Source organism: Mustelus asterias, chromosome 19 (assembly GCF_964213995.1).
Source record: "Mustelus asterias chromosome 19, sMusAst1.hap1.1, whole genome shotgun sequence".
In the NCBI taxonomy this organism is placed as follows: Eukaryota; Metazoa; Chordata; class Chondrichthyes; order Carcharhiniformes; family Triakidae; genus Mustelus; species Mustelus asterias.
In genome coordinates, this window is record NC_135819.1 from 13,655,813 (window position 1) to 13,674,827 (window position 19,015).

Consider the following 19,015-nt stretch of genomic DNA (forward strand, 5'->3'; position numbering starts at 1 on the left):
GCCTCCTTCTGTACTGTAGGCTTCTATGATTCTCTGCTCCCGCTGCTGTCAAGGGGAATTCCCATTGACGTCACCCTTCGTCCACAGGAAATCCATGGGTACTGCCAGCAGGACCGGAGACTCCCGCTGGCCTGAATGGCTGGAGAATTCTGACATGCTGTCTGGAAGGGCAGTGGAAGCAGATTCAATGGTAATTTTCAAACGGGATGGAGAATTGCCAGGGCTATGGGGAGAAAGCAGGAGAGTGGGACTAATCCAATAGCTCCTTCAAAGTGCCAGCACAGGCACGATGGAGTGAATGGCCTCCTTCTGTGCTGTAAGATTCCATGTAGAGAAAATGGCTGAGACAAAAAACACTGCTGAGTTGCAGCAGATATTAAATCCTCCAGTCCCGGAGGAATGCGATACACGATCGTGTAATTCACATAAACAGGGATTTGCCGTTCTGAGTGTAGGTGCTTTAACCAGAGATTAGCGGGCGAAAGGTTTAAAGCTTGAGATTAGTGATGTCGAGATTGAGGGGCCCTCGGTGTCTGAGAAACAAATACACAAAGGAAATCGCGACCTGCCGCTCACAAGGTTAAACAGACCTTGGTGTCAAATATTGAAGCCACTTGTGCCAGTTGACAGCAAGATTTAGTGCAGTTTGAGTCTGCGATTGTAAGGGAAGTCATTGACACTAGCTGTTGTAGGTATGTGGAAATACCAATAGGGAACGTATAGCTGACCCACCTACCCTGTCCCCTCCAGTTATGATTCCTCATGTTTCACCGTTAAGGGATTCGCAACCCACGCTATGTTAGAAAGTCAGATCCCGCTGCAGAGATCAGGGCACATAAATCTGTGGGCGGCACCGTGGCACAAGTAGTCTTACATTTACACTGCAATGAAGTTACTGTGAAAATCCCATAGGAGCCACACTCCAGCGCCTGTGCATGGTGGCACAGTGGTTAGTGCTGCTGCCTCACAGCGCCAGGGACCTGGGTTCGATTCCTGGCTTGGGTCATTGTTAATGTGGAGTTTGTACATTCTCCCCGTGTCTGCGTGGGTTTCCTATGGGTGCTCCGGTTTCCTCCCACAGTCCAAAAGATGCGTTGGTTAGGTGCTAAATTCTCCCTCAGTGTACCCAAACAGGCGCCGGAGTAGCGCCATTTCAGATACACAAGTGGTGACTAGAGGGTTTTCACAGTAACTTCATTGCAGTGTTAATGTAAGCCTACTTGTGACACTAATAAATAAACTTTAGTTGACACTCCCATAGAATCATAGAATCTCTACAGTGCAGAAGGAGGCCATTCAGCCCTTCGAGGCTGCACCAACAACAATCCCACCCAGGCCCTACCCCCATCAGCCCACGCATTTACCCTGCTAACTCCCCTGACACTAAGGGGCAATTTAGCACCTAATCTACACATCTTTGGACTGTGGGAGGAAATCGGAGCACCTGGAGGAAACCCACGCAGACATGTGGAGAACATGCAAACTCCACACAGTCACCCAGGAGTGCTGCATGGTCTGAGGTGCAGTTTTTTCGTTGAGACAGTAACTTGAGGCCTGTCCGTCTCCTCAGATGGTCATTGTAATAAATCCACGGAGGCGAAAGTCCCGCCACCAATAGTTCCTTTATTTACAGGACATACGACACAACCGAATGCTTACTGCTTCAGCAGGCAGAGAGACTGACACACCTGCTATAAATAGGAAACATGAGGCCATCAATTAGGATTCCATCCGGGATTTCTTTTCTTTTGTTTAGGACTCAATCAGAGACATATTTTTCTGGTTTATTTGTTAGTCACAAGTAAGGCTTACATTAACATTGCAATGAAGTTACTGTGAAATTCCCCCAGTCGCCACACTCCAGCGCCTGTTCGGGTCAATGCACCCTAACCAGCACGTCTTTTCAGAATGTGGGAGGAAACTGGAGCACCCGGAGGAAACCCACGCAGACACGGGGAAAACGTGCAAACTCCACGCAGACAGTGACCCAAGCTGGGAATTGAACCCGGGTCCCTGGCGCTGTGAAGCAGCAGTGCTAACCAGTGTGCTACCCTAGGATTCAATCAGGGAGTTCAAACTCTAGCAGGCCAACAACCTCAGCTGCCTGCCTGAAGTCATCACAGTCATATAAAATCCTGTTGATACATAGCAAATACAAGTGTAGTAGGCCATTCGGCCCCTCGAGCCTGCAGAGCCTGATCAGCTCTTTGAGCCTGGTTCAAAGAAGGGCAGGAGAGTTATCCCTTGTGTCTTGGGCAAAGCTAATTCCTCAACCAACACCTTTTAAAGAAAAAATAATGATCTGGTCACTAACACATTGCTGTTCCTGCAGCTTCCTGTGCATACATTTTTTTCCCCTTTACTGTTATTCTTTCCTAGGATGTGAACATCACTGGAAAGGTCAGCGTTTGCTGCCCCTCCCTAATTGCCCTTGAATCGAGTAGCTCGCTAGGCTATGTCAGAGGTCGGTTAAGAGTCAGTCACATTGTTGTCATATTCTCACCAAGAGTGGAGGTGGTGATGTAGGGGTGGCATGGTGGCACAGTGGTCAGCACTGCTGCCTCACAGCTTCAGGGGCCTGGGGTTCGATTCCCGGGTCACTGTCTGTGCGGAATTTGCACATTCTCCCTTGGTCTGCGTGGATTTCCTTCAGGTGCTCCCATAGTCTGAAAGACATGCTGGGGGTTAGGTGTATTGGTCCTGCTAAATTCTCCCTTAGTGTCCAAAGACATGCTGGTTAGGTGCATTGGCCATGCTAAATTATCCCTTGGTGTCCAAAGACGTGCTGGTTAGGTGCATTGGCCGTGCTAAATTCTCCCTTAGTGTCCGAAGACATGCTGGTTAGGTGCATTAGCCGTGCTAAATTATCCCTTGATGTCCAAAGACGTGCTGGTTAGGTGCATTGGCCATACTAAATTCTCCCTTAGAATCCAAAGGCGTGCTGGTTAGGTTCATTGGCCGTGCTAAATTCTCCCTTAGTGTCCAAAGACATGCTAGTTAGGTGCATTAGCCATGCTAAATTATCCCTTGGTGTCCAAAGACATGCTGGTTAGGTGCATTGGCCGTGCTAAATTCTCCCTCAGTGTACCCGAACAGGCGCCAGAGTGTGGCGACGAGGGGATTTTCACAGTAACTCCATTGCAGTGTTAGTGTAAACCTACTTGTGACAAATAAATAAACTATAACTTTTTTTAGTGGTATTGTCACTGGGCTGGTAATCCAAAAACCTAAGGTAATGCTCTGGGGACCTGGGTTTGAATCCCACTGTGGTGGAATTTGGAATGAAGACCATGCATTTATTGTCATATAAACCCATCTGGTTCACTAATGTCCCTTCAGGGAAGGAAATCTGCTGTCCTTACCCGGTCTGGCCTACATGTGACTCCAGAGCCACAGCAATGTGGTTGACTCATAAATGCCCTCTGAAATGACCGAGCAAGCCGCTCAGTCCAGGGGTAATTAGGGATGGGTAATAAATACTGGCCCAGTCAACGATGCCGATATTCCATGAATGAAGATTTTAAAAATCTCCTCTCATGTTTTTGATTGACTGCGATATCTCCTACACTGCAAAGTACGTCATTGGCCAGAAAGCACATTTAGATGATCTAAGTTGGTCACTGCAGGTTTTTTTAAAAATGTCCTTTGTTGCTTCTTTTCCCGTAATGTCCACACAAAGACCGATGGCCTCGTGGTATTATCGCTAGACTGTTAGTCGCCCAATTTAGCTCACGTTCTGGGGATCCGTGTTCAAATCCCCCCACGGCAGATAGTGGAATTTGAATTCAATTTTAAAAATCTGGAATTAAGAATCTATTGGTAACCAAGGAATTATTCCTTTTCAAAGTTGGGACAGCAGAAAATCTCTGCAGTGCAGAAGGAGGCCATTCAGCCCATTGAGTCAGCACCCACAACAATCCCAGCCAGACCCTATCGCCGTAACCTCACACATTTACTCTTCAGGTCCCCCTGACAGAGGGGCAATTTAGCCTGGCCAATTCACCTCACCCACACAACTGGGGCGGCACAGTAGCACAGTGATTAGCACTGCTGCTTCACAGCTCCAGGGACCTGGGTTCGATTCCCAGCTTGGGTCACTGTCTGTGTGGAGTTTGCACATTCTTCTCGTGTCTGCGTGGGTTTCCTCCGGGTGCTCCGGTTTCCTCCCACAGTCCAAAGATGTGTGGGTTAGGTTGATTGGCCATGCTAAATTGCCCCTTAGTGTCCTGAGATGCGTAGGTTAAAGGGATTAGCGGGTAAATATGTAGGGGGTGGGGCCGGGGTGGGATTGTGATCGGTGCAGACTCGATGGGCCAAATGGCCTCTTTCCGCACTATAGGGCTTCTATGACTTTGGACTGTGGGAGAAAGCCGGAGCACCCGGAGGAAACCCACGCAGACACGGGGAGAACGTGCAAATCCCACACAGGCAATCACCCGTTGTCGATTGTCGAAAAAACCCATCTGGCTCACTAATGTGCTTTAGGGAAGGAAATCTGCTGTCCTGACCTGGTCTGGCCTACATGTGACTCCAGAGCCGCAGCAATGTGGTTGACTCTCAACTGTCTTTGGGCAACTCGGGATGGGCAATAAATGCTGGCCCAGCCAGCGACGCCCATGTCCCAGGAATGAATAAAAGAAAAAGCTATGCCGTATTAGCAGCCTTGTTCCCAGGTTTTGGCATGGTCTAGCTGTTTTGTCACATAAAAGCAGGCAGTTTTGTCTCTCATTCCCGTGTGAGGGACATATAGCACAGTGACAGTTCACTGCGGTGAGAATTGTAAATGCAAAGAGCCCAAATCATATCCATTCATTTGTGCTTTCTGACCTTGAGTGGAGGAGAAAGATTCGCCAATTGCAATGCTTGAGAACTGAATGCAGAGAGAGAGAGAGGGAGAATTTTATGACTCACTCTGGGGGGAAATAAAACCCACTGAAGCTGAACTGAGAGAAATTATCCCAAAAAATCTGGCTCGTGGTACAGGCTGCTGCCAAACTCAGACAATAACGGAGGACACGCAGCAACCCAACCCAACCGTAACAGAAAACTCAATGTTATGATGATGTGACCAGAACTCCACTCGGCATGTTCGCTCTGCCAAGCACATCAGGGTGGACAATCGATTTCTCATGGCGGTGACAACTTGCGGTGTAATTAACCCGTTTAAAAGTGGGCTGATCTGCACCGACCGCGTTGATGATAAAAGCAAAATACTGTGGATGCTGGAAATCTGGAATCTTTCAGATTGAGGATATTCTTCCATTTACACCTGAACTCCCTGACTTCAGCCGGTTAACAATACTGTGATACTGCTGATCTGGGTTGACGTGGGGGGAGGAAGTTAGGGGGGGGGGGGGGAAGGCAGGAGGTAATGTCATATCTGCCTCCAAGCCTTTCTCTTCATTTGCACTTGTGTGAGAAACGGGGTCAGGGGTTTTAACGTGACATCTTCCAAGCTTGAAGAAGCGTAGAATCCATACAGTGCAGAATGAGGCGATCCAACCCATCGAAGCTGCACCGATTCTCCGAAAGAGTATCTTAGCCAGGCCCACCCCCCGATGCCCTATCCCCGTAACCCCACACATTTACCATGGCCAATCCACCAAACCGACACATCTTGGGACACTAAGGGGCAATTTAGCATGGCCAATCCACCTAATCTGCACGTCTTTTGACACGAAGGGGTAATTTAGCATGGCCAATCCACCTTAACTACACATCTTTGGACACTAAGGGGCAATTTATCATGGCCAATCCCCCTAACCTGCACATCTTTGGACACTAAGGGGCAATTTAGCATGGCCAATCCCTCTAACCTGCATATCTTTGGACATTAAGGGGCAATTTAACATGCCAATCTACCTAACCTGCACATCTTTGGAGTGTGGGAGGAAACCCACACAGACACGGGGAGAACGTGCAAACTCCACACAGACAGTGACCCAAGGCTGGAATTGAACCCGGTCCGTGGCGCTGTGAGGCAGCAGTGCTGCAGTTAAAACACACTGAAGGCTTACAGAAAGATTGAGTTCCATGGATTTGTTTTGCATTTTCTCTCCATGTCTGCATGGGTTTCCTCCAGGTGCTCCGATTTCCACCCACACTCCAAAGATGTACAGATTAGGTTGGTTGGCTATGCTAAAAAATTGCCCCTTAGACTGGAATTTTCCTGTCCCGCTCTCCACGGGAATCGTAGCACGCAGGGGGGTCGGGGGGGGGAGGTGCGCAGTGGATCATGAAAAGCTCTGTTGACCTCGGGCGGGATTTTCCGGTTTGGGGTGAGCCCCAACCTTTCCACTTTTGGGGCGAGCCAAAAAATCCCGTCCCTTAGTGTCAGGTTAGGATCAGCAGGCTTGGGTGGGATTGTTGTCAGTGCAGACTCGATGGGCCAAATGGCCTCCTTCTGCACTGTAGGGATTCTATGATTCTAACCACAGGGTTCTGCGGACATTGTCGTGGTTGTGATGTCTGTCTCTTTCAGATAGCACAACACGAGAGTATCAGCTGGGTTGAGGAACCAGTGGAAACCGACAGCAAGTGATCACCCCAGAGTGTGAAGTCCTCCCTTGGTTAGAATGCATCTGGCAGCCATGTAGTCAACATGTAAAGGCTGGAGCGCTGCTCTAGACAGCCATGGGCTACAACTGCTCGTACATAGTTTCTTGTTGTCAATACTTTTTTTGTTCCTGACAAAAGTCTAAAGCCTTTTAACGACACCCGAAGCGCGCCACACTGTTACAGACATCTTCTCAGAGAGAAGTGTTGGGATCTCGCTTGGCAGCATTTTATTTATAACGAGAAGCTTCGTCGTGTGGATCAGACGATGAAGAGGTATTCTCGGGGGCTCAGCGCTGCCGCTGTCACTGAGCAGAATAAAGCAAGGCTCCTGTTTCCCTCCCAGCATACTCCCTATCACAGCCGATTTGACTCGCAATCTTGCTGAAGCCCAGTGAAGTTCCCTCTGGGGTGAGCAGAGCAATGCGTGCGACGGACTTTCTATTCTTCTGCAAAATTAAACCTTAACTGTCACATCCATGACCGGCTGATCACCAGCCTCCGCCTGTAGTAACAGAGGAAAGAGCTTCACTCTCACTCTCCAAAACCAGGATTTAAGCAGAGACTACAAGTTTATTTATTAGTGTCACAAGTAGGCTTACATTAACAATACAATGAAGTTACATCCCCTAGTCGCCACACTCAGACTTCGATATCTTTTTCCTGGTGGAAGAGAGAAGGTCCGGGGTCCTTAATAATGCTGGCTGCTTTTCCGAGGCAGCAGGAAGTGTAGACACAGTCAATGGATGGGAGGCTGGTTTACGTGATGGATTGGGCTACATTCACAACCCAATCAACAGAAGTTAACAACATAACGTTAAAACGCCATCAGATCTTTTTTTTCACAACTGAATGTTTAGAAGAATTTGATGCCAAATGTCCTTCGAGGGCACAAATAGCACACTGGCGCACACTGGGGTATACTTTGACACTGGAGGGAGGCACACTATTGGGGCCGATTACAGCAAGTTTAACTCTGAATGTAACCTTCAGTTGGGAGTGCGAATACTGGGTGCAAAATTGGGGAAGAAGGGTGTTCTGTTCTGCACCTAGAATCCCAGAGTTTCGACAGTGCAGAAGGAGGCCATTCGGCCCATTGAGTCTGCACCGGCTCTCCAAGCGAGCACCTTTACTCAGCCCTATTCCCATAACCCCACGTATTTATCCCACTAATCCCCCTAACATGCACATCTTCAGACACTAAGGGGCAATTTAGCATGGCCAATCCACCTAACCTGCACATCTTTGGACACTAAGGGGCAATTTAGCATGGCCAATCCACCTAACCTGCACATCTTTGGACACTAAGGGGCAATTTAGCATGGCCAATCCACTTAACCTACAAATTTTGGGACACTAAGGGACAATTTAGCATGGCCAATCCACCTAACCTGCACATCTTTGGACACTAAGGGACAATTTAGCATGGCCAATCCACCTAAACAGCACATCTTTGGACACTAAGGGACAATTGAGCATGGCCAATCCACCTAAACAGCACATCTTGGGACACTAAGAGACAATTTAGCATGGCCAATACACCTAACCAACACATCATTGTACTGTGGGATGAAATCAGAGCACCCGGAGGAAACCCACGCAGACACATGGACAACATGCAAACTCCACACAGACAGTGACCCAAGGCCAGAATCGAACCCAGGTCCCTGGCGCTGTGACACAGCAGTGCTAACCACTGTGCCACCGTGCCTTTAATGAGAGGAAGTTGGACTCTGAACCCTCTTTGAGGAGACAGAGAAACAGCCTTCTTAAAATATTCATAAAGTTCTGGTTTAGCGAACATTCAAAAGGCTTTTTTTTTAAAACACCAGCAGGAAATGGTGGCAGAAAGGAGCAAAGGAGATCTGAAGGGAGAGATGCTGACATTTATTTGATTATTTGGTTTGGTAATGACTGTAATTAAAAATAATAATAGTGAAAAGACAGTGCTGTAAACTCGGGGAGCTGGAAGCAGTGTTCAATGAGTTCACAGCGAATTATGTACAAACGTGGGCACTGTGAACAGATTCCAATCGTCTCCTTCTCAACTGCCCCAGTGACCTGAGTTTCTCGGCTGGCTTCAGTCCTGTAACCCCGTTCAAAGCAGCACTCTCAAACGGTTAAATTTGCCCCAATTTTCCAGTTGCTGCTCCGTGCGGAAGCCTAAATAAAGTATGGTAAGTTTTCTGGTTGTGTCACAGCTCGGTATGGGCTCCTGCTCTGCCCGAGACCACAAGGAACTACAAAAGGTCATGAATGTAGCCCAATCCATCAAACAAACCAGCCTCCCATCCATTGACTCCGTCTACACTTCCCGCTGCCTCGGGGAAAAGCAGCCAGCATAATTAAGGACCCCGCGCACCCCGGACATTCTCTCTTCCACCTTCTTCCGTCGGAAAAAAGATACAAAGGTCTGAGGTCACGTACTGACCGACTCAAGAACAGCTTCTTCCCTGCTGCCATCAGACTTTTGAATGGACCTACCTTGCATCAAGTTGATCTTTCTCTACACCCGAGCTATGACTGAGACACTACATTCTGCACTCTCTCCTTTCCTTCGCTATGAACGGTATGCTTTGTCTGTATAGCGCACAAGAAACAATACTTTTCACTGTATACTAATACATGTGACAATAATAAATCAAATCAAAGTGCTAAATTGGCAAGAAGTGAATGCTAAATAGGGTGCCACAGTGGCACACACTGCTGCCTCACAGCGCCAGGGACCCGGTTCGATTCCCGGCTTGGGTCACTGTCTGTGTGGAATCTGCACGTTCTCCCAGTGTCTGCATGGGTTTCCTCCGGATGCTCAGGTTTCCTTACACAGTCCAAAGATGTGCTGGTTAGGTGCATTGGCCGTGCTAAATTGCCCCTTAGTCTCCAAAGATGTGCAGGTTAGGTGGATTTTTTATTTATTCATGGGACATGGGCGTCACTGGCTGGGCCAACATTTATTGCCCATCCCCACTTGCCCGAGGGCAGTTGAGAGTCAACCACATTGCTGTGGCTGTCACATGTAGGACAGACCGGGTAAGGACGGCAGATTTCCTTCATTAAAGGACATTAGTGAACCAGATGGGTTTTTCCTACAATTGACAACAGTAGATCTTTAATTCCAAATATTTTATTTATTGAATTCAAATTCCATTATCTGCCGTAGCGGGATTCGAACCTGGGTTCCCAGAACATTAGCTGAGTTTCTGGATTAATAGCCTAGCGATAATACCACTAAGCCACCTTCTTCTATTAGCATCTGGCAATACTAAATTGCCCCTTAGTGTCCAAAGATGTCTAGGTTAGATGGATTAGCTTTGCTAAATTGCCCCTTAGTGTCCAAGGATGTGCAGGTTAGGTGGATTGGCCATGCAAAATTGCCCCTTAGTGTCCAAAGATGTCTAGGTTAAATGGATTTGCCATGGAAAATGTGCGGGGTTACGAGGATAGTGTCGGGGAAAGGGCCTCGGTAAGAGAGAGTTATAGAATAGATTCATAGTATCCCTACAGTACAGAAGGAGGCCATTCAGCCCATCGAGTCTGTACCAACCATAATCCCACCCAGGCCCTATTCCTGTAACTCCGCACATTTACCCCGCTAATCCCCCTGACACTAAGGGGCAATTTAACATGGCCAATCCACCTAACCCGCACATTTTTGGACTGTGGGAGGAAACCGGAGCACCCGGAGGAAACCCACGCAGATACGGGGAGAACGTGCAAACTCCACACAGACAGTGACCTGAGGCTGGAATTGAACCCGGGTCCCTGGCGCTGTAAGGCAGCAGTGCTAACCACTGTGCCACTGTGCCGCCAGAGTTGGTGCAGACACGATGGGCCAAATGACCTCCTTCTGCACTGGAGGGATTCTGTGATCCTATGAATTGTGCTACCTCGACCAGGGACTGCTAATATTCCCAATGAATCAATCCTGGCTGCTTTTAGACATTTAGGTCTGACTGATCTGCTTTAAGCTCCGAGATATCACATATTCTGTTTGTTTGAATTACAGATGCTTGCTGCACAGCGAACGTAAAGGATAAGATGAATACTTCACCAGAGGCTGAGTCCTGGAACCGATGTGGACACTTAAGTCCGAAGTTAGTACAACACGTTTCTGTTTAAATCACTTCCTCGTAGGGTTTTTTTTTTAGTGTTCACTTGAGTTTGTCTGCGTATTGATCAAGGTGAGGAACGATTGAATGGGTGAACAGAATCCTTCGCATTTTGGGTACAAGGACTCTAAGGTCATGGAATAAAGCACTACAGTCTCCTTTCCTCACAATTTAGCATGGCCAATCCACTTAACCTGCACATCTTTGGACACTAAGGGGCAATTTAGCATGGCCAATCCACCTAACCTACACATCTTTGGACACTAAGGGGCAATTTAGCATGGCCAATCCACCTAACCTGCACATCTTTGGGCACTAATGGGCAATTTAGCATGGCCAATCCACCTAACCTGCACATCTTTGGACACCAAGGGGCAATTTAGCATGGCCAATCCACCTAACCTGCACATCTTTGGGTACTAAGGGGCAATTTAGCGTGGCCAATCCACCTAACCCGCGCATCTTTGGAGTGCGGGAGGAAACCGGAGCACCCGGAGGAAACCCACACAGACACGGGGGAGAACGTGCAAACTCCACATAGACAGTGACCCGAGGCCGGATTTGATCCCAGGTCCCTGGCGCTGTGAGGCAGCAGTGCTAACCACTGTGCCATCATGCCATCCGGGTCATCCATTTAAGACAGAGATGAGGAATTTCTTCTCTCAGAGGTAGTGAATCTATGGAATTCTTTACCGCAGAGGGCTGTGGAGGCTGGGTCATTAAGTGTGTTCAAGGCTGAGGCAGACAGATTTTTAATCAGTAAGGGAATGGAGGATTATGGGGATAAGGCGGGGGTGTGGGATCGAGGATTATCACATCAGATGATCTCATTGAATGGCAGAGCAGACACGATGGGCTGAATGGCCTACTTCTGCTCCTATGTCTATGGAGTGCCACCTGTATGATAATTCTTTCAGCCATTTTCTCATCTGTAAGCTTGAGATCGATGGACTGATAGACAAATAATATGCAGTATTTTTATGCTTTGGGTATATGACTCAGAACAACTGGATCAAACTGTCCCAGATCTTTTGAGGTTGGACCCTTTAGAGGCAGTATATGACAGAAGACTTGTGTCCCATCAGTGGGAATCAGATTTGAATTCTGGCCAGAGAGAGATGTGATACTATTCAAGGGTTATTTCAATTCAACCTCTGAGCAGATGCAACACGGATTCTAAATTATTATCAGATAAAAGGGTTAAATTATGAGCACAGTTTGCACGTCCTTTGCAGGGTCCCTGTCCCACCCGCTACGATTCCCGTGGTGAGCAGGACGGGAAAATTCCTCCCAGTATGTCCAGGGTGCGTGGGGTCCTTGATTATGCTGGCTGCTTTCCCTAGGCAGTGGGAAGTGTAGACAAAGTCAATGGGTGAATGGCCATTGAAAGGCAAGCCAAGGTTGAGGAACTAAATGGCTAACTCCTGCTCCTATGCCCGTTACAAGGGACACGGCCTCAATATAATTTTTACATTGTCAACCCACCAACTTGAGGGGGCTGTCTCCTCACTTTCCTCGTGGCTTAAAACTGGAAGTAGTCAATAGGGGCGGCATGGTGGCACAGTGGTTAGTGCTGCTGCCTCACAGCACCAGGGACCCGGGTTCAATTCCGGCCTCAGCTCACTGTCTGTGCAGAGTCTGCACGTTCTGCCCGTGTCTGCGTGGGTTTCCTCCGGGTGAATAAAATCATAGAGTCAACAGTGCAGAAGGAGGCCATAAGACCATAAGACATAGGAGCAGAATTAGGCCACTCGGCCCATCAAGTCTGCTCCGCCATTCAATCGTGGTTGATATTTCTCTCATCCCCATTCTCCGATAGAATTAGACCATTTGGCCCATCGAGCCTGCACCGGCAACAATCCTACCCAGGCCCTATCCCCATAAGCCCACATATTTACCCTCCTAATGGGCGGCACGGTAGCGCAGTGGTTAGCACTGCTGCTTCACAGCTCCAGGGACCTGGGTTCGATTCCCGGCTTGGGTCACTGTCTGTGTGGAGTTTGCACATTCTCCTCGTGTCTGCATGGGTTTCCTCCGGGTGCTCCGGTTTCCTCCCACAGTCCAAAGATGTGCGGGTTAGGTTGATTGGCCATGCTAAAATTGCCCCTTAGTATCCTGGGATGCGTAGATTAGAGGGATTAGCGGGTAAAATATGTAGAGATATGGGGATAGGGCCTGGGTGAGATTGTGGTCGGTGCAGACTCGATGGGCCGAATGGCCTCTTTCTGTACTGCAGGGTTTCTATGATTTCTATGATTTCTAATCCCCCTGACACTAAGGGGCAATTTAGCATGGCCAATCAACCTAACCTACACAGCTTTGGAGTGTGGGGGGAAACCAGAGCACCCGGAGGAAACTCACGCAGACACGGGGAGAACATGCAAACTCCACACAGACAAAAACTGGGTGCGCCGGTTTTCTCCCACAGTCCGAAAGACGTGCTGGTTTAGGTGCATTGGCCATGCTAAATTCTCTCTCAGTGTACCCGAACAGGCGCCAGAATATGGCAACTGGGGGATTTTCATCGTAACTTCATTGCAGTGTTAATGTAAGCCTACTTGCGACCCGAATAAATAAACGTTAAACTTTGAAAGTCGAGATTCAGATTTTTAATATTTAATCATCCTATTAGATCCAAACCCATGCATATTTTGGGGATTAGAAATTTGCACTCTGCCATTATGCTGTCTCCATTAGCGTACTGAATTATTGGCCTGGAATCCGCATTCCACCTTCAACAGAGGATAAATTATAAAATAGTCACGTGTTGAACTGCCATCCTGTCTCGAAAACATTGGAACATTTCAAATCAGTTTTCATGCACTTAATGGATTTATAAAATTGGATTCAAGGTACAGCGGTTTAGATGATTACAAATTAAAACTGGAAGGGAACTCCAAGAAATATTAATTTGTCCTCGTAGGTTCCACCAATGTTGTACTTTTTCCCAGCCGTGGCTCAGTGGGTACTCACCTCGCTGTCACCTCTTGAGTCAGGAGTTTGTGGGTTCATGTCCCACTCCACAAACCTGACTATGGCATTTCGGTTGACGCTCCAGTGCAGTACAGAGGGAGTGCTGTACTGTCAGAGGTGCCTTCTTTCCGCTCAGGCATTAAACCGAGATCCCATGGAGGTACAGCACTACTTGAGGGAGAGCAAGATTATCCTGGTCATAGCTGACCCCGCAACCAACATCTCTGCTGTGTGTTGTTTTAATAATTCATGGGACATGGCCGTCGCTGGCTGGGCCAGCATTTATTGCCCATCCCTAGTTGCCTGAGGGCAGTTGAGAGTCGACCACATTGCTGTGGCTCTGGAGCCACAAGTAGGTCAGACCAGGTAAGGATGGCAGATTTCCTTCCCTAAAGGGAATCAGATGGGTGTGACCTCTGCAATTGGAGATTGTGATTTCATTTATGTAAGGAATAATCCGTTGCATGTAACTCCCTACTCAATACAAGGAAAGAGGGGAGCCTCTCACAATGAGTCGTCTGCAATAGCACTAGAAAGTACGGGCTAGAACGTCTCAATAAAAGCAAATTACTGCGGATGCTGGAATCTGAAACCGAAAGAGAAAATGCTGGAAAATCTCAGCAGGGTCTGGCAGCATCTGTAAGGAGAGAAAAGAGCTGACGTTTTGAGTCTGGATTACTCTTTGTCAAAGCGGTCATCTGAACTCGAAACGTCAGTTCTTTTCTCTCCTTACAGCCAGATGCAGCCAGACCAGCTGAGATTTTCCAGCATTTTAACATAGGACATAGAAAAGCCACAGCACAAACAGGCCCTTCGGCCCACAAGTTGCGCCGAACATGTCCCTACCTACTAGGCTTACCTATAACCCTCTATCTTACTAACTTCCATGAACTTATCCAAAAGTCTCTTAAAAGACCCTATCGAATCCGCCTCCACCACCACTACCGGCAGCCGATTCCACGCACCCACCAGCCTCTGAGTGAAAAACTTACCCCTAACATCTCCTCTGTACCTACTCCCCAGCACCCTAAACCTGTGACCTCTTGTGGCAACCATTTCAGCCCTGGGTAAAAGCCTCTGAGAATCCACTCTATCAATACTTCTCAACTATACACCTCTATCAAGTCACCTTTTCTCAAGAAGGTCTCAAGTTTGATTTCTTCTGTCCAAGTTGCACTCGGTTGACTTAGTCAGTTTTTAGTTTAGTTTATTTCTTAGTATCACAAATAGGCTTACATTAACACCGCAATGAAGTTACTGTGAATATCCCCTAGTCGCCACACTCCGGCGCCTGTTCGGGTACACTGAGGGAGAATTTAGCACCTAACCAGAACATCATTTGGACTGTGGGAGGAAACCGGAGCACCCAGAGGAAACCCACGCAGATACGGGGAGAAAGTGCAGACTCCGCACAGACAGCGACCCGAGGCTGAAATCGAACCCTGGTCCCTGGCGCTGTGAGGCAGCAGTGCTAACCACCGTGCCACCGTGAAGTAGTCAGAGCAGAAATTGGTGAATGGAGCACTTCAATGGCCGTGGTGAGCTGAGCTACGGAAGAGCGAAACCAGCCAGGATTCTAGCTCCTTGGGCGGGATTCTCCGGGTGCGCTGGTCTAAAAGCCGGAAATTCTCGCCCCACTGTCAATCGGGTTTCACATTCTCCGCAACCCACTCGCTAAAATTCCAATGGTGGGCAGAAAGGGAGAATTCCGGCCATTGTCGCTGTCCAGGGACTCAGCAGATAATTAAGGCGGCAAATGGAATTTTGTCCTTCATTGCTAGAGAGATGGAGTTTAAAGAACAGCGGGGTTATGTTGCAGCTGTATCAGGTGCTGGTGAGGCAACACCTGGAGTACTGTGTACAGTTTTGGTCTCCTTACTTGAGAAAGGATATACTGGCACTGGAGCGGGTGCAGAGGAGATTCACTGGGTTGATTCCGGAGTTGAGAGGGTTGGCTTATGAGGGGAGACTGAGTAGACTGGGGCTATACTCATTGGAATTCAAAAGAATGAAGGGAGATCTTATCGAAACATATAAGATTATGAAGGGGATAGATAAGATAGAAGCAGGGAAGTTGTTTCCACTGGCAGGTGAAACTAGAACTAGGGGGCATGGCCTCAAAATAAGGGGGAGCAGATTTAGGACTGAGTTGAGGAGGAACTTCTTCACCCAAAGGGTTGTGAATCTGTGGAATTCCCTGCCCAGTGAAGCAGTTGAAGCTACCTCATTGAATGTCTTTAAGGCAAGGATAGATAAATTTTTGAACAGTAAAGGAATTAAGGGTTATGGTGAGCGGGCGGGTAAGTGGAGCTGAGTCCACGAAAAGATCAGCCATGATCTTATTGAATGGCGGGGCAGGCTCGAGGGGCCAGATGGCCTACTCCTGCTCCGAGGTCTTATGTTCTTATGACTCCTGTGATAATTCCATTCCAGGGCTGAATGTGGATTGGCCAGAAAGTAAATGGAAAATGACCATTTTGGTGAAATTCCAGAAATTTGTCCAAAGAACCAAAAAAAAGGGGGAGAAAGAAAGGTGACTGGGTATCCTGGGACACAAAGTCTTGTTGAGATAAAACAAAGATGCAATGTCGCAGTCCTTAACCAATTTCCCATTTTTCCAGGTGCGAGCAATTCTTCAAACAACTGTCGTGTTTCTATCGCTGCTCCCCAGATGCAACAGTTTGGGCAAATCCCAGTCATTCCAATTCCCTTCTGAACGTACCTCTCTGCCAGGGCTTCTGTGACCAATGGTAAGTACACTGATACTCATGCAGCTCTGTAAGGGCTGATCGGTTTAGATGCCAGTTGTAATAACTCAGGCAAAAGCCCCGTCACCCAAGTTACTTTATTTACACCATGCATCTCCAGTTGCTCTCTGCTGAATGCAGGCTGGGAGTCTGACACACCTGCTTTAAATAGGGAGCACGAGGCTCCCTGATTTATCCATCAGTTAGGACAGCCAACCTCATTAGCCTGGCTGAAGTCATCCCACCAGTATGCTGAGCATGTATATAAAGTCGCACAGTGAATCATCACATGCAGCATCACAGCAGCATCTGGGATTAGATTAAACACAGGCTGATGAGTAAACTCCTCACTCAGGACTTAAACAGCACCTTCATAGAATCCCTACAGTGCAGAAGGAGGCCATTCGGCCCATCGAGTCAGCACCGACTACAATCCCACCCAGACCCTATCCCCATAACCCCATGCATTTACCCTGCTAATCCCCCTGACACTAAGGGACAATTTAGCATTGACAATCCACCTAACCTGCACATCTTTGGACACTAAGGGGCAATTTAGCACGGCCAATCCACCTAACCCACACATCTTTGGACACTAAGGGGCAACTTAGCATGGCCAATCCACCTAACCCACGCATCTTTGAACACTAAGAGGCAATTTAACATGGCCAATCCACCTAACCCACACATCTTTGGACACTAAGGGGCAATTTAGCATGGCCAATCCACCTAACCTGCACATCTTTGGACACTAAGGGGCAATTTAGCATGGCCAATCCACCTAACCCACACATCTTTGAACACTAAGGGGCAATTTAGCATGGCCAATCCTACTAACCTGCACATCTTTGAACACTAAGGGGCAATTTAGCACGGCCAATGCACCTAACCCGTACATCTTTCAGACTGTGAGAGGAAACTGGAGCACTCGGATGAAACCCACGCAGACACGGGGAGAATGTGCAGACTCCACACAGACTGTGACCCAAGCCAGGAATCAAACCCGGGTCCCTGATGCTGTGAGGCAGCAGTGCTAACCCACTGTGCCACTGTGCTGCCCTTAAAATGTAATAAAACGTCTCAAGGAGCTTTCAAGGAGTGTAAAACAAAGTTTGACACCAAACTGCACTTTATTTTTGTTCTTTCACGGGAGACGAGTGTCGTCTTCAAGCTCGGTTTTTGTTAACCATCCCTAACTGTCCTGGTGAAGGTGGTGATAAGCCGTCTTTATGAACCACTGCAGCCCTGTGGTGTAGGCACACAGTGCTGTTAGGGAGTGAGTTCCAGGTTTTTGAAACAGCGACAGTGAAGGAACTGCGAGATATAGGGACAGGTTGGTCAATAATGTCAGTTTTAAGGCTTTATACATAGAATCCCTACAGTGCAGAAAGAGGCCATTCGGCCCATCGAATATGTACCGACCACAATCCCACCCACGCCCTATCCCCGTAACCCCATGCACTTACCCGAGCTAGTCCCCCTGACAATAAGGGGCAATTTCGCATGGCCAATCCACCTAACCCGCACATCTTTGGACTGTGGGAGGAAACCGGAGCATCCGGAGGAAACCCACGCAGATACGGGGAGAATGTGTCTCTCCTGCCTTAATGCAGGAGAGAGCGGTAGAGGTTTAGGAAGGGAATTTTTTTTATTCATTCGTGGGACATGGGCGTCGCCAGCATTTATTGCCCATCCCTCGTTGCCCGAGAGCAGTTGAGAATCAACCACATTGCTGTGACTCTGGAGTCACATGTAGGCCAGACCGGGTAAGGACGGCAGATTTCCTTCCCTAAAGGACATTAGTGAACCAGATGGGTTTTTCTGACAATCGACAATGGTTTCACGGTCATCAGTAGATCCTTAATTCCAGATTTTTTTTTAAAATTGAATTCAAATTCCACCACCTGCCATGGCAAGATTCATTCCAGAACATTAAAAGTTAAAGTTTATTTATTAGTCACAAGTAAGCTTACATTAACACTGTGAAAATCCCCTAGTCGCCACACTCCGGCGCCTGTTCGGGTAACACTGAGGGAGAATTTTAGCATGGCCAATGCACATCTTTCGGACTGTGGGTTGACCCACAATGCCGTTAGGGAGGGAATTCCAGGATTTTGACTCCACGACCGCGAAGGAACGGCCGATATATTTCCAAGCCGGGATGGTGAGTGGCTTGGAGGGGAACTTGCAGATGGTCGAGTTCCCATGTATCTGCTGCCCTTGTCCTTCTAGATGCAAGTGGTCGTGGGTTTTTAAGATGCTGTCTAAGGATCTTTGATGAATTGCTGTGGTGCATCTTGTGGATAGTACACACTGCTGCTACTGAGCGTCGGTGGTGGAGGGAGTGGATGTGGTGCCAATCTTGTGGGCTGCTTTGTCCTGGATGGTCTCAACCCGAAGCACCCAGAGGAAACCCACGCAGACACGGGGAGAACGTACAGACTCCGTATAGACAGTGACCCAAGCCAGGAATCGAACCCAGATTAATAGTCTAGCAATAATACCACTAGGCCATTGCCTCCCCTTAGAGCTTGTGACCTAGGCAACCAAAGGCAGGGCCACCGATGGCTCAATTCCACATTGGTTAGTACATTCACTAACCCACACATAATGGGGGTGGCAGTAAATGGG

The 19,015-nt window shown here is 48.1% G+C and overlaps 1 protein-coding gene across 1 annotated transcript in view; it reads left to right on the plus strand.

Moving 5' to 3' along the window:
• Nucleotides 1–19,015, plus strand: part of rtbdn (retbindin) — a 74,643-nt gene that overhangs the window by 36,277 nt on the left and 19,351 nt on the right. The window contains exons 3-4 of the mRNA XM_078235083.1: nt 10,562–10,649; nt 16,259–16,387. Of these exons, the coding sequence (XP_078091209.1) occupies nt 10,562–10,649; nt 16,259–16,387 (217 nt within the window). The remainder of the gene's footprint in view (nt 1–10,561; nt 10,650–16,258; nt 16,388–19,015) is intronic.